The sequence below is a fragment of the Catharus ustulatus genome, chromosome 5 (assembly GCF_009819885.2).
Source record: "Catharus ustulatus isolate bCatUst1 chromosome 5, bCatUst1.pri.v2, whole genome shotgun sequence".
In the NCBI taxonomy this organism is placed as follows: Eukaryota; Metazoa; Chordata; class Aves; order Passeriformes; family Turdidae; genus Catharus; species Catharus ustulatus.
The window spans coordinates 51423227-51449290 of NC_046225.1; the positions used below are offsets into that span (position 1 = coordinate 51423227).

The 26064-nt window shown below is 42.8% G+C and overlaps 1 protein-coding gene across 2 annotated transcripts in view; it reads left to right on the forward strand.

Annotated features, from left to right (window-relative positions):
- Nucleotides 1–1443: 1443 nt before the first annotated feature.
- BEND4 (BEN domain containing 4) overlaps nt 1444–26064 on the forward strand; it is a 35974-nt gene continuing 11353 nt past the window's right edge. Inside the window, exons 1-4 of one of the 2 annotated variants that reach the window (XM_033060673.2) lie at nt 1444–1862; nt 9979–10545; nt 22218–22309; nt 25523–25763. In XM_033060673.2, coding sequence (XP_032916564.1) covers nt 1499–1862; nt 9979–10545; nt 22218–22309; nt 25523–25763 — 1264 coding nt within the window. In that variant the 5' untranslated portion in view covers nt 1444–1498. The remainder of the gene's footprint in view (nt 1863–9978; nt 10546–22217; nt 22310–25522; nt 25764–26064) is intronic. The other variant, XM_033060674.2, reaches the window with a different exon arrangement.

The window sequence follows — 26064 nt, forward strand, 5'->3', positions numbered from 1 at the left end:
ATGATTGATCTTACTTAGGTAAAACAGTGATTTCTATTACACTAGCCTTTACTTAGATGCTTTTGACTGCTACAAAGAATCGATTTATTCTATTTGTCAAAAAAAAATCAAAACCAAAGCCAACCCAGCTCCTGGTACACTCTGCATGAAAAGAATCCCTGGTTTGTAGAACTTAGCTCCACTTTTCTGCAGTAGATGGGCTGAAGATTGCAGGAGTTAATTACCATCAGCAGAGATGGGTTACTTCATTTCATTGATTTCATTACCAGCGAGCCCAACTCTAAAAAAAACTGAAACGGGAGAGCAATGACCACAATATGGGGCCACAACAAGTGGCCAAAACTCCACGTGATGACAGAGGAATGATTTCCCACGGCTGCCACTTAACTACAACTAAGGTGTTCTGCAATTTTACTTCCACAAGCCAGAGGGTTTATTGTAATCCTGATAAATTACAGCAACAGAAGCAGGCGAGAAGTGGGACAGAAGAAGGGAAATGGTAATGCAAAATACAAAATTGCTTAGCAGAAAAGAATGGAGAGAGCAAGCGAGCAGTTTGTTATCGTTTATTTTTCTTCAACATATCATTCGGTTTCAGCTGTCTCCCATCTCACCCAGATCTCCACCATTTCTCAGAAACGTCTCTCGATGGCATCTCATTCTCCTCCTGTCTTTCACCGTCGCTTCATTATTTCTTAACTGTCCCTGAAAGGGCCCGGGCAAGCGACAGGGGGAACGTGAGCAGGGGACGCGGGACCAGCCGGGTCCCACGCGTCCGCCGCATTTAAGCAGTTTGCAAGAAGCGGGCGGAGGGACGCTGCAAATAATGTTAAATGTGATTAATCTCCCGGATTCCTGGAAATCTGACATGCATGAGTTACAGCGAAACCTCTTTTATTTCGCCATGAAATGCTTTTGCATAATGAGAAAGAAAATGTCCTCTGTACCCTAATCAACTCTGACAGGTCCTGGACTCCCAAATACTTTTATTTATGGCATTATTTATCTCACCCCTAATAACCGGGGAGGCGGGGAGAGGAAGGGAGGGAAGGAGGAGAGAGGGAGGCAGGGAGGGGTGGCCGGCGGGGCTCCGCGCCCGGCCGAGGGGACACAAAGTTTTTGCAGCGGCCGCGGCTCGGCGGGGCGGGGCGGGGCGGTCTCGCTGCCCGCGGCCCCCTCGGGCCGGGCGGGGCCGGGTGGAGCCGGGGCGCCCCGCGGCCGCTCGCCCCCCGCCCGCAGCTCACCTGCCCCCGCGGGGGGAGCCGGGGGCGGCGGCGGCCCGGCAGCGCCCGCCTCCCCGCCCCGCTGCCATTAGCAGAGATTACCCTAAACACTTGCCGGTCGCCGCCCGTCTCCCTCCAGGCATTGGCGCGGCCGCCTGTCAATCAGGCCGGCGCCCCGCCGCGCCGGGGCTCCGCCGTGCCACAGAGACGAGCCGCGGCGGCGGCAGACACAGCCCCGGAGCGGGGCCGCGCCGCGCCGGGGGAGGCGGCGGAGGATGGAGGAGGAGATGCAGCCGGCGGAGGAGGGGCCCAGCACCCCCAAAATCTACAAGCAGCGGGGTCCCTACAGCGTGCTGAAGACCTTCCCCGGGAAGCGGGCGGCGCTGGCCAAGCGCTACGAGAGACCCACCATGGTGGAGGTGCCCCGCGGGCGCGGAGCGGGGCAGCCCTTCCCGCACGCCGCCGAGCCGCTGCCCTACGCTCCGCACGGCCCCTTCCCCAACGGGCCCGCCCGGCCCGGCGCTGCCCCCGGCGCTGCCCAGGGCCACCCCCGCCCGCCGCCGCCGGCCCCGAGCTCCTCGGGCCGCTACGGCCCCTGCCCGGCCGTGGCGGGGGGCGGCGGCGCGGAGCTGAGCGCAGGTACCCGCAACTCCAGTCTCTCCTCCGCGCAACTTCGCGGGGCACTTTGCAGCGGGCGGGAGCGGCGTGGGGCTGCGGGAGCGGCGTGGGCTGCGGGCTGCCCCCGACACGCGCACCCCTCTCCGGGCGGCTGGCGGAGGCGCGGCGGCCGCGGGTCCCCCCGCTCGGGGACGGGGCGGGCGGCTCCGTCCGGCGCTCGGGCACCGCTGAAGTTCCCGCGGCGGGCGGGGCCGCTGCCCGGCCGGCGTCGCCCCGGGGCGGTGGGCAGGGGTCGCGGTGGGTAGGGGCTGTGCCGGGCAGGATCGGCCGGGCAGGACTCGGCCGGTGCGCACCTGCGGGAGGGAGGCGGGGAGGAGGGAGCTGCTGCTGCTGCCGCGCCGGCGGGGCCGGGCGCTCCGCTCCGCTCAGCCCCGCTCCGCTCCGCCGGGGAGGGCGGCAGGCTGGGGCCGGCTACCGGAGGAGCTGCTGGTAATGGAGAGGCTGCTGATAGAGAGGTGGTGATTTTAACAGAAAGAAAATAGATCGGCCGCTTGCCTGCACCGTTTTCATAAGATGCAGTCACGAACAGGAGATCAAATTTATTTTTTTTTTTCTTTAAAGGTTTAAGATACCGAGATGCTGAACGCGTATCTTTCCTCTGCTGATGGCTTGGAGTTAAAAACCACGTAGATCTTGATATGCAACCTAAATTTGGCATCAGGAAATGGGAAATTGCATCTTTAAGCAGAGTACAATCAAAAATGAATTACAATAAATCCTATATAATTGCATAGGTCATTCTCTTTAATGAGATTTTATTAACCTGACTGTCAAGCTTTTGAGTCAGGCAGATATTTTATCTTCTTCAACTGATAAAAGTGTCAGCTATAAACCACCATATAAATATTCATAAATCTACACATCTGTGGCAGCCTATCAGCATCATTCTTTTGGACATTAAAAGCATTCTAATTACTTTCTGTCTAGCAGAGCTGAAATGCTGCCTGTTATAGTATGTGCTTGGCAGGCATGATTGCTTTTGTTTGCCATCACAAATAGCAGCATCCTATTTTATATACTGATGGTCCAGAATATATTCAGGGTTTGACTGAACAGGATGAATATTATGAAGCACCATCTGGTTTTGATAACATCGGGTATATTAACTCATCTGTTAATTTTTGACACGTCATTGATTTATTTATTTAGAAAAATTGGATCCTGTTTTGGTATGTTGCTGTTTGCCTTTGTAACAAATGTGATGACATTTCCTTACTAAACAGGGAGATACGCTAGTTAATAGGATATATGGCTGTGTTTTAACGCCTGTTTTTGCTCAGAAGTAGTCTTGTACTGGATAAATTTAGCATGTCTTGTTACAAATAATTAAAGTACTTTACCAAAAAAGTTTAACACTTGAATAGATTAGCCAGAGAATTCACATCTCTGGGGCATCGTTCTCTGATCTGTGGCGGAAGGTCATCTTTCTTCATGAAATTGCTTCCTATATGAAATGCTCGCATGGTGGTATTTAAGTATTCTTGTGGCCCACAATCAAAACACTGATGATAAATGTGACACCTGCATTTCTTTACAGAAGCAGATTATGCCATGGAAAACATTCAGCTGTCTAGTAGATGATGTATGAGGCCATATTCACAGCAGAGCCCTCTGGGCTTTGATGAGCAGAAGTTTGGACTTTCTTTTTCCTGAGCAGATTGTGCTAACCAGGCGCTAGAGCAGGCTTCAGAACTTGTCTTTGATTTAGTTCTATGCTAAAGAGATCGTGAAGGAGCTGCCATTTGTGCACCAAAGTTCTTTGAAGTCCCTGTGCCCTCAACTGCACATTCAGGCTTTACTTTAGGTTCCAGTGTGGGTCCCAACTTACCCTTTGCTCAGGTTTAAATGTCAAGAGAAACAGAACAGGAGAAAACAAACTAGAAACTTGCTACAGGTGTACAAGTGGTATTTTGCCTAAGTTGTTATCGGAGGTGGCCCAGGAAGTTGGTAAGGGGACTGGAGCACCTCCCTATGAAGCCAGGCTGAGAAAGTGGGGGCTGTTCAGCCTGGATGAGAGAAGGCTGAGTGGAGACCTCATAGCAGCCTTCCAATGGCTTAGGAGGGCCCACGGGGAAGCTGTAGGGGGACTCTTCAAGAGGAACTGAAGTGACAGGACAAGGAGTAGTGGGTTCAAACTGAAAGATGGGATGTTTAGCTTAGATATTCAGAATTTTTTTTTCCTGTGAGGTTGGTGAGGCACTGGAACAGGTTGCCCAGAGAAACTGTGGATGCCCCGTCCGTGTCGGTGTTTAAGGCCAGGTTGGATGGGTCTTTGAGTAACCTGGTCTAGTGGAAGGTATTTCTACCCACAGCAAGGGGTTTGGAACTTTAAGGTCCCTTTCAAACCCAAAACATTCTGTGAATCTATAAAGCAATAGGCAACATTTAGATCTCCTGGGCATCTTAATCCCAGAGGTAGCGATGCTTTGCTGAGGTATGTGCCCGTTCTTCCTGCTTGGTGATGGAGTGCACCTTGTTCTTGGGAGCTGTAGCACCACTAAGATGAGCACGAAGCTAGTTGGGACCCCAGTGCTGTATGTGAAGAAGTCCCATTGTCCAGAGGCTTGAGGGTCCTTTTAACTGATGTGTGAGCCACTTTAATAGCACAGGCTGCCTCTGGGGAAGTGGAGTTGGGGCTTGCCCCTGGACGCTGAGAACATCTGCATGTTCCATGCACAACTCCCCTGTACTTTGGCTGACACCTGTGGGGTCTCTGGGCTCCCCACAGCAACAAGGGGAACAGACCCAGCACACCTCTTAGGCAGAGGTTCATCTCAAGTGGTGGGTGTTGTAGGGAGGGACAGAACAACCCCTTAGTAGGTGTCCATCTGCATTCTCCACAATGCTCTCACCATCCATGATGTGTACAGTTTTCCCACTTGGTTTATCCTCAGCACGTGGCAGGTGCTTACTTGAATAAAGGCTTGGAGTGCTGTAGGGCAGTTTTCTAGGGACACCCACTTCCTAAGTTCAGTTTCAGAGATACCCCTCTTTTTGCTGATATCTTTTCACTTGTGCAGGCCACACTGAGCAAACAGTTAATAAAACACCATTCCTGGGATGCCTAACTCAGTGCCAGCAACTTAAACACTTAAATGCAGTTGATTCTTAAACTTCAGGCATGACATTTCTGGCCCCTTGGGATTCACAGTTCCAAGTTTGTTTTTCAAACTGGGCACTTTAAATACAGTCATGACTAAAAATGCTTCCATATTTTTGCAGCTTTTTGTAATGGTTGGAAATCTTCCCAAGAGTAACCAGATTTTCCCTCAGTTGCTGTCTAAGAGACCACTCTCACCTCCAGACTTGAGCAGAATTGCAGGAAGAGGGAGTAGGGAAAGGAGGAAAAGCAGGAATTCTCCACCCAGTGCCATGGTGAAGAAAAATCTAGCTCGAGATCCCATCATGCAGGGAAAGATCCTGCATAAGAAATGTCATCTTACAATGAGAAATGCGAAGCTGCACTGCAACACAGTCCTTCTCTCTCTTCCAGAGGTTACTCTGACTGCTGTTGCTGCTGTGAGCCACACAGATGGATTCATTCAAAGCACCAGCAGATACCCATTTTCTTCTGCAAAACATCAGTTCTTTATTAACCTATCCAGATTATTTTCCTGGTATGGAAACAATGTGTCTGTGGTAGTATGTGCATTGAACATAATCCACCAAAGAAAGCCCTTTTCCTCAGGAAAGCATGATGTAGACCTCACAGTGCAGCTTAAAATTTAGAGTGAGCTTTCATGGAAAGCAGAGGAAGAAGAGCAGAGCTGGTAACACCTGTTAGCAGTGCCAAAAGCGTGGCGTATTTGAAATGACCAGTTAATAAAGCTCTGTTATGCCCAGAGAGAAAAACAGTTTGTTCCATGAACAGCAAAGGTGAAGATCAGTGTTTTGTCCTTACCTTAGAAATTGCAAGCCGTCATCTGGAAGTTGATCTCAGATGAGTTCTGAGATGGCCAGACACTTGTAGTCTTAATCCACTGGACTGTCTTAATGATCTTCATGAAAAATGCCCAAAAAACCAGTAGTCGTAGGAGGTGTCAGATGCTCTCAGTTTTGTGACCTAAACACAGATATTTACAGCAGTGGTCATATATAAAAATACAATTATGAATTCTTGGATAAAGGCCAGTTTGAGGGGTACAAGGCTGCTGCCCCACGATCTCTGTAATATTAATAAAGATATTACAATAAACAAATCAAGAAATACAAATAATCAGGTGAGAGGGCTGAGTCACTGCAAGGTGAAGAGTGAGATGATTGAAATTGCTAAGGAACCTGAATGTCACAATCTTGCTGAAAATTAAATACCAATGAATACATTCCCTGCAGGGGAGAAGGTATGGTATTCAGACCCACTCAATACTTATAAAGATGACTTTTTAAACCAGCTGCCCAAGAATACAAAGGAAGCTATGGAAAAGCCACAACCTGAATCCAGAGCCGCTGAGACCTAACACAATGCTTATTAATAAAGCTGTCTGATCTAAGTATTGAAAAGATCCTTAGGTGTGGGAAAAGCTGAAGTTATACCTGCCAAATTTTCCAGACATCTTGTCTGATGCATTAGTGTAAGTTATCAGATTCAGCTTCAGACGTTTGCTCATACTAAACCCTGTTTTCAGTCTGGCAGTTGAATAGCTAAGAGCCTCCCCTAGTCCAGCATCAGTGAGAAAAAGATGTAAAGATGAATGCTGTATCTGGGAGCTGGTACCTGATTTGCCATATGATAGTATCTTCTGGTTGCTTGCAGTCTCAGACCATCTAGTTAGGAATATTTATGCTTTTAGCTATTTAATCCTGTTCTCTTAGCACTTTATGGGTCTTATCCAGCAAGTCCACCTCCAGACAAATGTCTAGTTAAAGTCAATAGAAGTTCTGTAAGACTAAGGATTCTGGGGTCTGAGACATTAGAATTACATGGTTGGTGAGCAAGGTAATAAGGAAAAGGAATATTACAATAAGACTTTAATAAACTGCTTACACTGTTTTAGTCCAGTGCAGTGATTTCCATAGAATCCTACTTTAATAGAAAATACATACATTATATTAAATCAATTAAGAACCATAGATTGGTGTTTATTCAGTAGTAATCACATAAAAACATAATTTTTTGTCATTTCTTAAGTGATTAGACATTGCACAGTGCTTGCATTTCTAATTATAGTCAGTCTGTAAAAGCTGAAATCACAATTTCTACAATATGTGCTAAATGGGTAAGATTTTATTTTTTCTTCAGTTATCATTCTCATTTAGGGTTGTTCAGACTGTGGGTGTGTGCATCATTACTAGCGTAGAGGTCTCTTCAAAGCAGAACCTACTTGAGCACAGAGACAGATACATCCAGAATATGAGCTGAGAGTATCTCTGACTATTGCTGTCCAGCAGTACCCAGATAAAAAGCATTTGTGCATCTCTGGGTTAGCCTTTCACACAAACCCTGCTTTGTCATGGCTCATTTTTGTATCTTTGAGTATGGGTTGAAGTTAAGAAAAAAAACAGTAATTGCTGCTGTTGTGCCTTTGTAGTAGATCTGATGCTGAAAATTAAATCAATAATGTCATTTCTGTATAAAATTTCAGTTACATTTTAAACCATTATCACAGTGAATGTTCCTAATGCATTAAATTTTAAAACTAATAATTAATTTAATCTTTACTGATGTTAATGTTTATTTTGGTTTTCTTCAAAACTAGTAGTTTGAATGTCAGGTTACTTTTTGCTGTTTTTAAAATAAACCATAATATTAGAGTAACATCTTTTGTAAGAGTCTAATCCCTTTTCAATTGTTTCATTCATATCTTGTCCCCATGCAACAAGGATATGCAAAGAATACGTAACTGTTTTGTGAACAGGGACAATAATGATTAAAATACAAACAGTATAGATGACTTCAGGTCTGGAATCAGATTATAGGATTAAAATGAATGAAAAAAACATTCTGTGGTAGGATTGCAAAATTACAGTCAATACCATCCTGTAATAATTTTAAAGAGGAAATGTGAAAAGAAGGCAAAGGAAGCACATCTTGGGGTTGTTAGTGATGCCTGAATTTCCTGATTTCCTTTTGGTTTATCAGGTCTAGCTGGAAAGCTGCCATGTCACCAGGATTCTGTTCTTTTAATTCATATTACATCTGCTGTGTTATTTTGCAGTTGCATTATTTGTAAGGGTTAAAGACAGCTGGCCTTAGGCTGGTGTAGAAAAAGGGGAGAGGCAGTGGGTAATGGATTCTACAGAGCACCTTGCAAAGAGGGTGGCAGTGCCTGTGCATTTCTGCCCTTTGGAGTTTGTAGTGGACACAGGGTATTGCATAATGCTTTGGATCAAAGATGTGTTGTAGAAATCTGCCCTCCTTAGTCTGAACTTGTCTACAGGAGTGTGAGATGGCTCATGAACACAGAGCTGATGGTGAGGATGCTTGAAGTGATCTTAGGACCACTCCAGTCCTTCCCATGGGCAATCCCTTCGTGGCCCCAGGCAGCCTCATGACCCAGCACTTGGGCTTGGGCTTGCTCTGCCCACCTCAGGTTCCTGTTTTTAAAATTAAGTCCTCAGGAGATCATATCCTTGGGTTTTGTGCCGGGGAGGTCTCTGGCTGCATTGAGACTGGAAATATTTGTATGCTGCTTCAGCCCTGCCCTCTTTGCAGATACCTGGAGGATTGTACAAATGCAAATGAGTGTTGTTTCAAATATTCTTCAGGCCAGCTGTACTGACCTCAGTGCAAAGTAGATTTTCCACCAGACAGTGTATCTCCTGGATCTCGAAGAAATTCTGTGAAAAGTGTCACCTCTTAAAGGCCTGAATTCTGAACATTTCTGTTCTTTATGTATTGTGAGTGTGATGAGGCTACTGATGAAGCTATGGTAAATGAGGGTCTGGGACGCTTAGTCTCATGTATCTGTAGCAGGTTGCCTTTTCAAAAGTAAATGCGTTTGTCACTTTCTAAAAGTCAAGCCTGCCTGAGAAGTGCTCTCCAAAACTGGCAGCGCTTTAACCCACCAGTCTTTTTTTCTTATGCAAAATGTTAGTTACATCTGTTTAGATACCTAGAGGAACTTAGCTTTGAACAAGGTAAAAAAAAAATTAAAAGGCACTATTTTTACTGGGGAGCCTAACAGGTCGTATAATAAATGTTTTGGTCATATTCTGTCTGGGTCCAGGAAGTATTGTAGCAGCTTGAGCTCTACATGTAGACATTGCAGAAATGAGCCATCCTGCTCTGTAGGTTTAGCTTGTAGCTGCTATTGCTCCCTGAGACATGACACCTCCTGTCATGAGAGGCAGAGCTGACTAGGTGCAGCATGGCATCCCTCTCCTCCTTCCAGAGCTGAGCTGCTGTCTCCAGGAACTGCTGCACAGCCCCTTGTAGATTGTATGCAGAGCATCTTGGGGAACTCTGCTCTCCACTGTGCCATACTGGCCTGCCCACAAACCTGTAGGATGCCTTTGCTTTATTTAAGGAGTTTGTGCTTATCACTCTGAGTCGTTTCTGAACGTATCTGGAACCTAGAGCAACAGGAACAGAAGCAAAGTCCATAGAATTGAGGGTCAGTTGTGTGGAGTGTTCTGTGTCCAATGTGAAACAAGTGCATCAAAGACAAAAAGAAGAAAAAACAAAGCTTGGAAGACTTGTTGGAGAGGAACTGGGCATAGGACAAAGGTGTGCTGCCATGCCCTACAAATACGTACAGATAATGCCCTCCAGCAGCTTGAAATAGGCTTTCAGGGCAGTAGTTACTTGAACTTGTAACAAATTGGATGTAATTTGTATTTTCTTCCCCATTTTCCTGACTTAATCCCTCTGAAAGAAGATGTCAGTAAGCAGTGTCTATCATCACAATGCATTTCTGATTAACAGCAAGGGCATAAGGGCACTCTCAAAATAGAAACAGAGTCAGGATTGTTTTAAATCACAGTGTTGCAGAAGTATTAAAGCAGAAGCCATAATTTTAATGTGTTCAGAAATAAAATGCATGCTACTGTAAGCAGTTGTGTACATTCATCTAGCTGCTACTGCCTGCCATAACCTTTTGCATTAGGTTTCTGTGATTCATCTTTTCTTTTGTTGCAGAGAGTCGAATGATTCTGGATGCCTTTGCTCAACAATGCAGCCGGGTTCTAAGTCTCTTAAATTGTGGTGGAAAACTACTGGACAACAATCACTCTCAGTCCATGATTTCTTGTATAAAGCAGGAAAACCCAAATTATAGTGAAAGACAAGAGCAATGTCAGCTCGGGAAAATGGTCCATAGTCAGACATCAGACATTTTAGACATAGAGATGCAGTATATGCAAAAGAAACAACAAACCTCAGCCTTTCTGAGAGTTTTTACTGATTCCCTTCAGAACTATTTGCTTTCTGGGAGCTTCCCTTCTCAGAACACCTCATCAATAAATGATTTTAGCCATTTGGCAGATGTGGATCCACTTTCAGCCTCTCCAGTACACACTTTAGGTGGATGGACATCTCCAGCAACGTCGGAATCTCATGGTCATCCATCATCTTCTACACTTCCAGAGGAGGAAGAGGAGGAAGAGGAAGAAGGTTACTGCCCTCGGTGTCAAGAGCTAGAGCAGGAGGTAATTTCATTGCAACAAGAAAATGAAGAGCTTCGTAGAAAGTTGGAGAGCATTCCAGGTAAATAATATCCTGCCATGTAATGTTGCCATTCAGTGATAAAAATAGTGTGGGTAATAGTTTATTTCAAGTTCTAGTAATTTTTAAAGGTTTCAGTCATATTAATTAAACACTGGAATTTGTCTCCAGCCAAAATTCCTATTGCTGTGCCCAGTGGAAAATGACCTGCTGATACTCATCTCTGTGAATATTGAATCGTACACTAGTAAGGTGTGTTCAGGTGGGGATGTACTTGTGTATTTGTAATACCAAATTTCAAGTATCAGGTAGTTTGTCATAGTAATTTTAAACATATGCTTTCATTACTCTTCATCTGTCTTGTTCTTTAAGTGACATTGCAGCTTATGAACCTAATTCCCTTTTGGACCTCCTTCTTTTGGTTACTTAAGGAAACTATTCAAAGTTACATCTGTAGTTTTACCTGAAATAATTTTGGCTTTTACCTTGAACAGTTTCTCTTAAATTGCTGCTAGCTTAGTGAGAAGCATTAATACATCTCTTCCCATTCATCTTCAAATAAATCTGAAAAAAACCAAAAACCCAAACAAGCAGACAAAAGCTTTACCAGTTCAGCAATACCTAGAAGCCACTGGGAGAAAGAAATCAAATAGGAACCTCTTCTGTGAAAAGCTTCTCCTGCTCTTTAAACCAGGATTTCTCACTGTTCAGGTGAGCCAAGATACTTGAAGAGTGGTATGGGATAAGAACAGAGTATCTTGCACCTGTATTTTCTAAACTTTCAACACAGGCAAAAATACATCTCAAATAGTAATACTAAAAGCAAATTGGAATTTAGCAAAGAAAGAAGCATACAATATGCTTTTGACATGTATAAACACTAGGGAGCTGCACTTTTTCTATCTGAATTTGAGGTGCTTAGGGTAGATCCATGAAAATCTAATTGCACTGGTGTCTGAATGGCAGAAAAGCATGTATTTTACCACATGAGCTGCAAGAGAGAAAATACTTCAAAGATGCTAACTATGCAGAAAAGAAGAAGGCAGTAACCAACTACTGCCCATCATGTAGAGGCAGTTGCAAAATCTGAGCAAAATGCAGTGTAGTCTTCATAATTCTTCTCCCCAGCTATCAGAGATGTATTATGCATTATTTATATCACATCATGTTTTTCTTTTGTGTATTGGTCCGTAGGGATACTGGCAAATCCCGTAAGCAGCATTGTTCAGTGCAAAAAAACCCCAAAATTTAGAGTAACTCCCTCACCCCTCCCAAAAATACAGAGTTATTATAACTCACACACTCTCACTGGTTTCAGCAGTGGTTAGTACATCATCTGGTACTGTGTGACAAAGGGAATTGTGTGGGCTTCAACTCCTGTTGAGTCTTACCTTCTGGTGTAAGACCAGAGATGATCCTGTAAGGTCTGTAATATGACTGGCAGCTTTCATTCAGTCACTTGAGCTGAACACAGTGACTTTTTTTGACTTTCACTAATGCATAACTTGTGTTTGACTCAAGTAGTATTTCAGAAGGCCTCCAGTCTCTGGTGAGCAGTGGCTGTATCTCTTACCTGACACTTGGTTCCAGTGCTTGATTACACTAGAACCAAGTGAAAATATGTGCCTTGTTCCCTGCCTGACTACCTGTAATCAGCTTTTAGCCATTGACTTTTCTGCTTTACTCCACTAGGTTAAGTGCTCCATAGGTCTTGGTACTTTTTCTCATTGAGGGTACTTACAGACTGAAAGCTGACTTAATTTCCATTTTAAATAAACGAAGCAAACAGTAGTGTTTGAAACTCCTGAAATTACTTGAATCCTTCTTTGCAGTTTTTTTCTCCCCTTCTGCTAACTTCTTTAAAATCTGGGCACTAGGAAAGCATGCAATATGTTCCTATGAGCCTGATCAAAGGTGAATAGACTCTTCTCTTGCACCCATGGTTTCCCTGGTGGGTTGTGCAGCTGTGCTTCTCATTCTGTGCACATTTCTTCCTAGAAGTACACACTTTGTATTTGTCTGTGTTTATGTACTAAGTGTTGATTGCTCTGACTGTTCTGCTTGCCCACTGTTTGCTGATTTGTCATTGTCCATATCATCCAGAATTTTTCTAATTGTTTTTAAATTAACTTCGTGGTACTGGTTGGAAATGTTGAATGGTATTGAAGGTGTCCTTGTTGGGACTTTCTAGAAACCTGATTCCTGCAATGACAAATACTTGAGATGTCAGTGGCAGGTTCCTAATATATATTTATGGTCTAGTCTGCTGGTGTTGAGTGTTGCTACTTTTGCCATCAGCTAACTCATAGTAGTAAGTTACTTGCCCTTCAGGAGTGTAGGTATCTTGTATAGTTCAAGTAGTATCTTGTATGGCAAATCTATACACTTATCAAAGAATGGCAGTCAGGTTAGTCTGGCAAGATCTGCTTTCCATAAGACCATTTTGACTGGAATTAATTATATTCATATTCTTTAGTTCTTTGTCATTTGAATACCATTGTGATTGCCTGTATTTTTCTAGGATTAATGCTGGGTTAAGCAGCAAGTATTTACCTGGGTCATCATGCTTACCCTTAATCTCCCTTTAAAGGTGATAAACATGCATAATCATAGTCATTTTACCCCACCCAGGAGTCATGAAACTCCTTGTTAACAGTGTACCAAAGGAAGCTGACAAACATTAGAAATGTACAAGGAGGTAGGACTACATCTGCCATATAAAATCATCATCAGATACATCTGCTGCTTTTTGGTGACGTATCCAAGTAGATCTGAAGTGACCCATGTGTTTGCAGAAGTGTTAAGAGCCACAGAAGGTCCCTCAGATTTTGCTGCATGTAGGACAGAGATCCTCAGGCAGTCACACAGCTACCACTGAGCAAAGTTAATCAAAAATCAACTAAAGGCAATATCTAATTTTTTTTGTCTCTAGTGTTCATTTTGCTCCTGTCTGCTTCTACTACCGAAAAAGCTGGCGGAAGTTTTTCTGTGACTTGAAATACCCAGCTCTGTATGTCTGTGTCTTTTATTTTTTGCCCATCAAGATGTTGCACACCTCAGGAGGGAGACAGAAAGCCCTCTGCAGAGTGTCAGTGTTGTCTGCCACCATCTATCACATCAAAGTAGTCTCAGAGCACAAACTTTCTTCGCTGTTCATCCACCTCATGCAGGCCGTCCGGTGGGGCAGGGAAGGCGATGAGCGTGGTGGAGAGGCAGCCAAGGCGGCAGCTAGATGAGCATGAAGGTTGCCATACTGTCTCCATCGAGCCCCTGAAAGAGCAGGATTGTTCTGTGTGGTGTTTTCTCTTGCCATCCTTGTGGGATGCAGCTATTCCAGAGTTCCTGGATGAGGCTGGGAGGGGACCCTGTGGGGTGGTGGCAGCGTGCACCATGCCCTCCACACAGTCGCTGAGGTTCCCACTAGCAGCTCTACCAGCAGAATATGAAAGCACCAAGCCCTCCTTTCTGCTGTATTATATGAATCATTTTATCCTTCCCCTTGAAATACTTTGCATTTCTTTTTTTTACTTTCCATATGCAAAAGCCCTTTTAAAATCCATGAGAGTTTGCAATCTAAAAATAGTTGCTGCTATACATCTCTGCCTCTAGCTTTGCAAAGCAAGGCTTACCACAAAAAAGAGTGTTTCTTCTGCGGATGTAAAGGCAATGACACATTTTTCTTTTTTAGCAAATATTACAGAAGACATATCCTCCTGTAGTTTTTGGACACAGAAAATAAGATTTTTCAGTTTTCAGGACTCTGCCCTGTTGCTGTAGAAGCCCTTCAGTTCTGGAGGATCTTTTTGCCTATAGTCTAGCATCACTCTTTGGCAGATCACCACTGGAGAGAAACAATTACACGGATAAAATATCCCATATATTTTCGTTGCTGGATGGGTAGATTTTTTTCTCAAAAAAACCCCTTTGATTTGACTGAAACAATACTTACATTTGTGTGAAATCTTAATTGTTCCAGCTGTAGAATAAATGAAGAAAAATTCATTTATCGGTGCTTGGGGTTTAAAGCAGTGTAACTTCTTTCAACTTGTCCAGTTTCCCCAGTTTATTTTTTTTTAGGGCAAAATATTAACCAAACATTTTCAGTTTTCAATTCAACTGAACAGAAGAGAAACATTTTCATTCAGTGTGTTATCTTGTCTTCTTTTGAAAAATAATTAAAGTTTAGGTAATTCCTGGAAGGAGTTTGGCAGACTTATCATTGGCTCTTTAAGGTTTTGAGAGCATTGAGAACAAAACAAAGTGTTCTATCCACTTGAAAAGAAAGGTGTCTCCTAGTTTCTTACCTCTGTATAGAAATTACTGTGGTGTGATGCTTTCCTAGTAGTGAATTTAAAGACATATTTGTGGAGTTGCATACAAGATGTGGATTTTAACCATGAAGATATACTAAACAGTTCTTCATTATTATCAGGATAATTTTCTCACACGTTTTTACCTGAAAGGGAGAAAATATTTCCAGGTGATTAAAGCAAAGGTCTGTAATCGTGAGTTAGGATTTGCCTCCTGGTGCTCCCAGCTTTGCTGCATGGTTTTGGATAAACCAGTCTGAAAGTAGTGAAAAGGTATAAATTAGTAAGTAAATGAAGCAATGTGTGATAAATACAATGATTATTCTTACTTTGTTACCCCAGCAGCAAAAAAAACTCCAGCAAATAGCAGAGGGATGGGGAAGGAAAACCCCCTCAAATGTTGAGTCCTGGTGACCTATAGAGACTGCATTCATGGTGGCTGGAGGTAGCCAAAGCAAAGTGGGATTTGCAGGTAGAGTTTATATCAATGTAACTGAAAAATTCAGACAAGTTTTCCAGGAGGTTTTGTATGCCCAAGGCTTGACTCTTCTTCCTGACTATTGGATGATCTAATAAAAGATACTACTTTTCCCTACAAATCCTGTCTCCTTTATACTTTCAGAGCCTCATGTTTCCAAAGAGCCTACCACAGCCACAGTACAGATAAAGCCAGCCATCAAGGGTTATGATGAACACTTTTTCATGTCCTTTTTTTTTTTTTTGTCCTTTTTCTTGATGTTCACATTTAACCACTTCTTTGGTTTCCCTTGATGTTCTGGATGTTTTGGTCTGATCTGTAGCCTCGTTCTGCTGTTCAGCTTCAAAGTGTGAAGTTACTGTGAGAAGAGAGAGCCTTGAGCACGGTCAGCCAGTGTTTGGCACAAGAACCCCTTTGAATTTGTAGCACAGCTTTGCTTGCTGCTGGGGGTGACAGCTTTGCTAAACCAACCTGAGTACAAAAACTTATTGAAACATGTAATTGCAGCAGACCGGGCCTTGCTTTATCTGCTTTCTCTGTGTTTCTGGATACAAACCCACAAGAATTTGGGAGATCAGGTTTCTCAGTCTACTTGAGAAACTGGAGCTTGTGGGAGTTTTTTGGAGAGCTGCAGTTCAGCCTGTCAAGGATGAGCTCCCAGGTCTCAACTTTGGTTTGGCCTTTGCAAGTAACCATTTGGTTTTTAGTGACACAAACTGCTGTCCCTTCTCACAGGGGATTTCTTGGTTTCCCTGTTAGTTACCAGCAGTAGAAATGTGTAGTAGAGGGGTTTACAGAGGATGTCCCTTCCAAAGGGAAGACTTCACTGCTGAACAGGATGATAAGAAGAGGCTCTTTCTAATGAGTTGAAGGAAAGTGAGAGAGCACAGACAAAAATAAAAGCCACAGGAGCATGTGGCAGCATCACTTAAATGAGATGCACAGCTGTCTTGTTTTACCTCTTTTAATCTGTTGTTTATGTAGAGGTGTACATCCCAGGGGCATATGGGAGGGGAACGTTCTTTTTTCTGGAAGAAATCTATTGCAAAAGAAAATTAAAAGTACAATGGCTTTTCAGATGCAGATTTATAGAAATTGAATTATTTGCCTGGAAAACACAGCTGAGAGGGATTTTTAAAGTAATGGGATATTTGCTTTAATTTTTCTCCCTTCCCTGTTTTCGGCTGGCATGTAGGTCAGTTTAGGAAATCTTTAACACCCTCCTACACATTGTGTCAATTCTTTTGATTTCTGCTGTATGCTTTCACTACAAATGAGTGCCGCTTTTATTTTACCATCCAGTCACAAATATCCAATTCTGCAGACTCTTGAGCACTGAGATCAGTTCCTCCCCCATCTCTCCTTGCCCATTGCTGTTTTTCCAGTTCATCACACCCAAACAACTTGACTTCGTGGACCATCCATGCAGCTTTTGCTGGCTTTCGGCTGACTATTGAAATAAATGACCGTATGAGCTAAAATAATCCAAGCCATGCACACTTGTCCAAATCTCAGGCAGCAAAGGCATCTCCATTAATGTTATAAGAAATTCACACAGCCTTGTGGTTCGTCAGCACGTTCCCTATCATTTGTTACATCTTTTTGACAGTCGAGCATCAATTTAGAAATGCCCTGCAATGAACTCGGAGGCAGGCGTCGCTCAAGGTCAGGTGAAGGAGGACACAGTGCAGTGCTGAGCCAGTCTTAGCTAAGAGCTGCTGGCCTGAGCAGGGTGGGTGTAGATGTACACCCTTCCCAATTGTCTTCCTCACTGGTGAGTCAGAGCTGAATGGTCTTGAGTGCCAAGGGATCCATCTTCTACAGAGCACCAAGAGGAGTGCTGGCCAGTGTCAGCTACAGAGCACGAAATGTTATTAATGAATAGAATAACCAGATTTCTTACTGCCTGTTTATGGGGCTGAGGCCACTGCAGAGACAGGCAGCCAAACTGGGGGTGAGCCATCCCTTCTCACTGGGACTGTCTGATGCTGCAGGAGAGGTTGGAGATTCACTTTATTTACCTTGGAGATGTGCCGTATTTACAGCAAACCAAAGCATCTCTTCAGAGTGCTGTGCTTTGGCAACATAAACAGCCCTGGAATGTGTTACACTGGAGGCTGCATTTTTGTGTCCCAGTAATATTTATAATGAGCAAAACTCCAGCTCAAACCAATAATGGAGATGGTTTTGGTTCTTCATAGAAATTTGCAAACCATTATTGGAGGCAAAAGTTTAAAAATAAAAAAAAATTGAGAGGGTGGTAATTGGGAAACATTAAAGCCATGATACTGAAGGCCCCAAAAGACTATCTAGGAGGAAAAGTATAATGTTGGTTACAAAACCAACCAGTTTAGAGGGGAAGTAAAGAAACAGTTAGAAACATAAGAAATAGATTAGATGCCAAGTTAATGGTAATGTGTAAAAAGCAGTTAGATCAGTGGTAAATTAATAATTAAAATTAAATCTGGAGCAGTGTCTAGAGAAGGTTTCCTTTCCTTGGCAAAATAAAGGAAAAATATGATATTCTAACAACAGTATTGGGCCATTATCAGATGGAAATAGATTTTATCAATAATATGGACTGTTCATTGAATATTTCTGTTCTAGTACTTGTGAAGGGTAACATGATGCAGTCAGTCCAATATAATGATGATGGTAAAATATTAGTGGAAATATTTTCCATTTCCATTGCATCTCTGGGTGTTACCACACATTCATCAGCAGCTTCATGTGGAACTGCAGCCTCAGCTGCCTGTCCCAGCTGAACAAGGCTGGAACAGCTGAAGAGCAGTAGCTGCTTGGGCACCCCAGCTTTTCATCCCTAAGTGCACATCAACTTATTACCAAAGGCACTAGGCAGCTACCACCAAAGTGTTACATTTTCAAAACCATGAGGCCTGGACAACTCACTTCAGGAGCTAAACTAAACATGAAAAAGACAATTCTGAGCATAAATTTTCTTCACGCTTTGTGATATTTTGGATGCTTCAGAAGACTGAAAGATGGAAATAGTAACTGATTTTTTTTTTAAAGCACATGAGATGTCCTGGATGGTGGTGGTTTCTTTGGCCTGATCTTGAGCCCAGACAAACTAATTGCACAGCTGATGCCAGCTTCAATTAATAGAGTGCTAAGCCAGAATAATGGCATTAGTACCAGGCAACGTCTTGCCAAATTATGGTATTGATGAGATGAAAAGTTTGCTTGATGAGTATTGCAGATATTCAGGGTGTTACATAACATCATATTACAAAACATTATTTAAAAATACAAATATATTTCTGTCAGGAAATTCAGAAAAACTGCCATGATGTAGTTGAATTTCTGGAAGGATTTTTTTTTCTGTGAAACTGTTCACAGCCCATGTTTTTATTACTTTAATCCATGAGGAAAAGCATACAGTCATAGCTTGCAAGCAGGTAGCTCTGAGGTGAGAGAGGGAGATGAGATGTGACAGACCTGGCTGATCTCCGTGTGTTGGGGCACAGAGAACATCACTGTGCTTGGTTTCAGCCCCTGGGAAATGTGCACAGAGAAAGGCTTTTGGAAGACACTGTGACTTTCTGCCTGGGTGTTGATGCACAGTGTGGCCAACAGACTCGTGGGCCTCAGCTGTACAGACATGTAAGTAGGTGTAGGGACTCTGCTTTCAGAGGGAGCCCAGCACCTCTGGAAGGTCAGTGTTGGGCGTAACAAAGAGAAGAGGGAGACATTACTTTACCATTAAGTATGTAACAAGTAAGTGTCATTTTCCATTTCTTTTCCAAAAATTTTGTAAACTCCAGTTTGAAGGAAAACAAAATGCTGACTTGAAATAAGGTTTATGTTCCTGTGGATAAAAACTGCATCACTGGGAGATAACTACTTGAGTTCTACTGTGTTTTACCCACTGATGCTATCTGTTGCAAGGAAGATTTGGTCCAGGGAGTCACTGTGATGTGCTGCAGCTCAGGCTGAGAGATCATAGCCAGGATTTTGTCATTGGCACAGTGCATGACCACCAGAGTCACTGTTCAACTGTTTATTAGAGATCATGATTCTCTGCAGAGAAAGCTGTGCTGAATAAGCACTTGTTACAACATACAGGTACCTAGAATAACAACAAAGTCCTCAACTTGGATCGATAACAGCTAATACCTGCCGCCTCCTACATGTGTCCTTGTTAACATCCTAGCCAGACCAGCCTTCCCTGGCACACCAGGTTCCCTGTTCTCTCCTCCTCCTTGCCCTTTAGCTCCTGCAAAGATCTTGCCCTTTCATTCTCTGCAGGCCAGGCTACTTTGCCATCTCCAGTGTCCATTCTGAGATGCTGGCACTTTCAGAAAGTAAAGGCTTCAGAAACGTCTTCCCTAATGGGCCGGAAAACTACTGCCTCCCCACAGGCTTTCTACTAAATCCTAACAAGTGTTATCTCCATGTTGATATCTCTCCCACTACTTACAGTAGGAACAAATCCCTCTTGGTGATGTCCTGATAGTGGATACCTGCATAAGTATGCAGAGTATCAGTCCTTGAGGTTATGATCTTGTTAACACTGTAGAGACCACGTCAAAGATAAACAAAATAAATAAACTAGTAGATTTAAATGATTATTCATCTTCTCAGCTAGGACCCCCAGGCTCTTAAAAAGTTACATATCCTGATGGGTTTGTAGGAAACAGTTCTCAGCAGAGAGAACATCTGCACCAAACTTTGCCTGGTGGTGCCCTCTTTGTGGTTTCTTCTAGGCTTCAGTTAATGTGGCAGTCCAAGAAATCTGGATTTACAGATAGCACCTGGTGTTTGAAAGGCTGAGGTTATTTGTACCAACAGCAAACTCTCTGTCATGGCTTAAAAGTCAGAAGTGATCAGCATCCTCCAGTCACAGTCCAGTGTGATTTAAAAAATCATACAACATTGTGCTCAAAACACTACTGCTTTTATGAGTATAGCATTTTTTATAAGCTTTGGTCAGTACTTTCATGTTTCTCACTGGTAATGAGAAGGCATTTTAGCAGCAGCATGCAGTTAAAGTAGAGCTGTACTTCATCTGCTGGGGACACAACAGGTTAAAGTAATTTCCTGTTGTCTTCTCCCTTGAGCCCCATCCCCTTGGAAGAACACAGGTAAACACTTCCTTGGATAGCCTGCAGTGAGATTACTTACTATGTGAAAAAACAGAAGCAGGAGTAAATACACTGATGGGTTGTTTTTACAGAGAAGTCAATGTGGGGTGCAATAACATAGGAATTTATTGATCATATCAGGCACTTTGCATGATTTCTGTATGCAGACTGCTGATGTAACTCCTATCCCACAGTGAAGGGTCTGTTTCACACAGAGTAATGTTGTTCTGCACCCTGTCTGCTGGACAGGGGCATAGTAGCTGTTTAGTGTGAATGCCAAGGAAAGAGGGCAAATCCATACATCATACTCTCAGACATTCTCAGGTATTTCAGTGCTTGCTTTCAGATTGCCAGCTTAAGACAAAGCTCAAAACACCACATTTTTTCAGGTGTAAAGAAACAATAAAATGTCAAGAAATAGTAATTTAAAAAAAAAACAAGAATGCAAATATTTCCTCTGGGTTTTGAGCTGAAGTGATTAAATCTGAATACTTCACAAAAACAACCCATACAAAATGTGAGAGTCATAATGTACCTTAAAAACTATGCTTATTTAGTCGTGTACAAGTCAGTTGTAATGTTGGATTAATATCTGTTTAATTCTCCTATGGTGTTTCAGGCTCAGGAGAAAAGAGCTGTATTTCAAAAATACTCCAGAGTTAATCAGGGATGTGGCAGCATCTGCTTAAGAGAGACCCATAATTGAATCATCCCTAATTAACCTATCACCTCAACAGAAGGGAATAGAATGTTGGTACCACTACTGAAATGGATGAGGGTGATGGGAATGGAAGAGGGGGAGGATGAGGGCAAATAGAAGTAAAGCAATTTGCTAACACCTAGTTTTACAACAAATTTGGGAGGAGGCAGAGAGTAGAAATTAAAGTATACGAGTCATTGAATCTCTTTAGTATATTTAATCAGACTGTAGTTTGAAAAACATTTGAGCATATTTTCATGTTAATCAATGCATTATTTAGGCCCAAGAAATGTTTTCTCCTTTGTATGGTTTGGGATTTTTACAGTACAGTAATTTCACGACTATAAGGCGCACCCTTTTGACTAAAATTTTCCCTCGAACCCAGAAGTGCGCCTTATAGTCTGGTGCGCCTTATCTGATGGACAAAGTTGCGAAATTTGCCAAACCGGAAGTGTGAGCTGTGAGCCGTGTGGGGAGCCGGAAGTGCCACGGCAGCCGGCTGGGGGCGGGCCCAGAGGCCCGCGGCACCGCCCCTGTCAGGTGAAGGCGGGCCAGGGGGCCCACGGCATCCCCCTTCCCGGGTCCAGGCGGGCCCAGGGGCCCATGGCTGCCAGGTAAAGGCGGGGCCTCGGCCAGCAACCGCACGGGGGGAGTTGGGGGCGGAGCCTCGCTGCAAAAAAACAAGTGCGCCTTATAGTCCGGTGCGCGTTATCTGATCTACAAAGTTGCGAATTTTGCCGACTCCCGGGGGGTGCGCCTTATAGTCCGGTGCACATTATGGTCGTGAAATTACCGTATTTACAGATTTTTTTTCTTATTATCATTACTGCTGACCTAGTTTGTATTTGCAGTAATTATAATTTCAAGCTGGGGAAAAAACCCTTTGAAAACTAGTGGGTAGAAAATAAAAGTAGTTTCAGAGATCTCAGTGTAGGAAATACAATACATGTACATTCATTAAATGAAATACCTGCACAAATCAAAATGAGAAGTATTTCCTATTTGAAATAAATCTCACAGAAATAGAAAATAGATACTAACTTAACTGCTTAAATTAATATTGTTGTTCTATTTTTGTTCTTTATAGCTAATATACAGTAATTGCAATTTGTTTCCTGCAGTGCCCTGCCAGACGGTTTTAGATTATTTGAAGACTGTACTTCAGCATCACAACCAGCTTATGGTACCACAGCCAACAGACCATCCAACCGAGGTAGTGTACAGTGAAAACAAGCTACATCTCTTTAGGCTTGATAATTCATTACAGACATGTAAATAAAGCAGGAGGCATTTAGTAGTGAAAAATAGGTTTAAAACTGTCCTTAAGTACAGTAATCCCCAAATGGAGGAAACACATCATTATTATAATCTAGAATTGCTTTACTGAGCAGCACCTAACTCCTTCCATCAGCACCAGGTGTGCTTGCCTTGCTTTGTGCAGTTTTTCTCTCTCTCTTCAGAAACACCACATTTGTGGGTAGAATTTCGGCTGGGGCTAGCCTGGTGACAGCTGGAGCTGGGTGACTGTGAGTGGCTGCATGTGGTGTGCAGCAGCTCAGGGTGTGTATCACTTTGCTCCTCCATCCAGTTTTATCCTGTACAAATTGATATATACATATTTATATTTATCACTAGCTGTTATCATTCAAGTATATTCCAAGGATTAATTTTCCTTTTTTTAATGCTCTTTTGCTTAACTAAAATTTTCAAGTACTGCAAAAACGGAGGCTGTTCTGTAATGTCTCACAAGAAATAGCTTGTCATAGTGTGAGAGCATTTTTTATTCAATTAAACACACAGGTATTAATCTTTTATTTATAAATTTTATCATGTACAAATACAAGCAGAGATACGTTTGTATTTTGGTTTTTCCTTCAGAGTCTGCTTATTTCATTTCTGGGAGGTTTTATGTTTGTTTTAGTTTAATGTCTGCTGGACACACCAAACCACATCATTTATTTACTGAGAATGTTTTGCCCAGAAGTGCTTTACTTTCTGAGGAAACAATGAAAGTGTATTTGTAGCAGGAATCCAGTAATTGTTTAACAGAGTAGCATAACACTATATCATGCCTTGGAGAAGAATGAGGAAAAATATTCTACATTTCAGGGGGAGCAAGAGAGAAGTGTGATGAAATTGAGGCTGAGGACTTAGGCAAAATTTATTACCCTCTCCTCAGTTAATAGCAAAGTGAGCTCTCATGAAATCTAGATGTTGGGCCTTTCTGCACCCTCTTTTGATCAGTGCTATATATATAAACAAAATAGCTTCTAGGGTAGCTTGCTGCTTAGCAAAGCTCACATGAGCATCTGTCCTTAATGCATATGAGCAAGCCTGGAGCCTTACCCTGTGCCATTATGGGCTTGAATTGTATAAGTCAGGCCTGGCAGGGCTTAAAAGCCAGACAGTACCTACAGTTACCTGCAGCTTATGCTTTGCTGTGGTATCAGTAAGAATGGTCATTGCTTCTTCACTAAAGGGTTTCTTAAATAGGAGAAAAAAGGGTTTCAGAAATCCAAAGTAGGGAAATAATTGACTTTATATAAAAGGGATGTGAAGCTAGCTGCTGAAAAAAAAATTAAGTACCAGCATGAGTATCACATGGTCCTTTGTACTGATGTAGTGGGACAAGCCAAGGGAGTACTCATGCCAGCTCCCCCTGGGACAGAATGGTCACAATTACTTCAGCATAAGAGTGTATTACGGCCAAAGAGCTTTCCATGCTCCCCCTCTGCTCTTCTTCCTTCCCCAGCTCCTTCAGTTTTGGAAGAGGACAAGGAGCTGGACTGTAATGTTCTTCCACGGCAGAGCTCTTCAGGTTTATCACTGCCTTCCCAGGGGTTCATGTACCGGGCAAAAACTAAAGCAGCTGCCTGTGTCATGAATGGAGGGGCAGGAATTGACCCTGACCTGTTTGCACTGAGGAGATAATGAAGTGCAAAGAGAAAGCCCCAAACTGTAACAGGGCTAGGCTATAGGTGAAGGGTTTTTCTCTTAGGGGTTACAAGCTTGAATTTACAGGTACAGGGGAGTGAGTGGGGGTGTTCGGGGGGAGTGGCCCTTCAGACAGACAAAAGCCATCTCTTCCCTTACACTTTGGCTTCCTTTGCAGCATTTTGGGTTTGTCTGTAGCTATCCTTGCCAGCAGCTTGTAGCAAGGCAAAAAAGTAACAGACAGTCACACAGGCTGAGCTCCCAGTGATGCTAACCCCAGTGCGAGGTGGTGTGACTCCAGATCACACAGATTATTCTAATGATAATCTAGCACAGTCTTCACTAAATTCAATCTTCCGTATATTTATCAAACCTGCAAAAAAATTAAAAGATGCTCTCAGGCTGTCTCCCAAGATGCTATAATAAATGTATCAAAGAAGGCAAGTGTAGTCTTTATTGTAGTTTTCGGATATCAGAGGCCTGGAAGTGAGAACTTTGGCTGAGCATCCAACTTGTGTTTCTCTTGCTCAGTGCAGACTCCTGTGGAACCTGAGCTCCACAGAGTTCACTCGTTGGGATTCAGATTTATGTGTCTTGATAAAGAGGTGCAGCTGTAAAAGTGAATGAGTCTGTAGGAGGGTTTGGGTTGGGTTTTTACTGTGTACTTCAATTATTTCAAGTGTATTAACAGTACCATCTTACATTAATTGGGTAATCCTGAACTATAGCATTTTATGGGCAACAAGAATTAAATACAATTTAGGTACAATTGACTTAAGAGGGCTTATAAATGTGTGTGGATTACAGGAATCCCCATAATTAGTCCCACAGCATTCATTTAATGTTGGAATTTTGAAGCACACAAATTATGAAGGTTAAATGCAAAATTTCTTTCCAGCTGACACAGTGGCATTTCTTTAAAGCTATAATTTGAGTTAATACAGCATTCATTAATAATAATGAAGCTTTTAGTTTTCATAGTTCCTTTATTTATTTTCTTTACATTTCCCACAGTAACATAATTGCTGTCAAGTTTCAGGTGTGTTCTACAGAAGTAATAAATTTATTATAAAAATAGACCAAAAGAGTCACCTCTGAAGGGAACTATCAGCTGTGATGATGTGATCCATTTGATCATGCTCTTCAAAGACCCTTTTTATGCATTTTACCATATTGAGAAGAAACATTACACTTAAATAGTATGCCCAGTTGCTGATTCTTAACTCTTTTTAGCCTGCTTGTGAAAGTGGAAATTATCAGTAGCTACACCACTCAAAAACCATATTCATTGTACCTCACCCAATCCGAGTTCTAGAAAATGGAAATGTAATTTTAGAAGCACTCGCTCTCTGTGAGAGCAATTGTGTGTTCACTTTGGGTTGTGTTTCACTGTCGGTATCATGGATAGTTAGAAACGTATCTTTTATTGCAACTGACATCTTCACTTATTTGCCTTGTAAAAATAAGCAACAGAAATATTTCACTTTTTCAGGGGAGTAAGCAGTTGCTGAACAACTACCCTGTCTACATCACTAGTAAACAGTGGGATGAGGCTGTAAATTCTTCCAAGAAAGATGGACGACGGCTCCTTCGCTATCTCATCAGATTTGTTTTCACAACCGATGAGCTTAAGTACTCATGCGGCCTTGGAAAAAGGAAAAGGTCAGTGCAGTCAGGAGAGACAGGTCCTGAAAGACGTCCTCTGGATCCAGTTAAAGTAACATGTCTCAGAGGTACTGCATCTTTTCGCTCAGTGTCCACCATATGTGATCTCATTTCACCACATTGGCTCTGCTCAGTAGAAGCATTTGGCTGACAGTTGCACAACTAGAAGGGGTTTCACAGGCAGGTGACAAGCACCCAGAAACCCTCCACTTTCTTTTCATACATACATACTAGTATGTATGTATGTATAATTTATGTGTTTTGGGTGTTCTTGATGGGAAAAAACAAGGCCTCTTTTTGAAGAGGGGACCCCAAATGCAAGGACACATGACACTAATATGCTTTAAAAAGCAGTGAAGCAAAACCAGA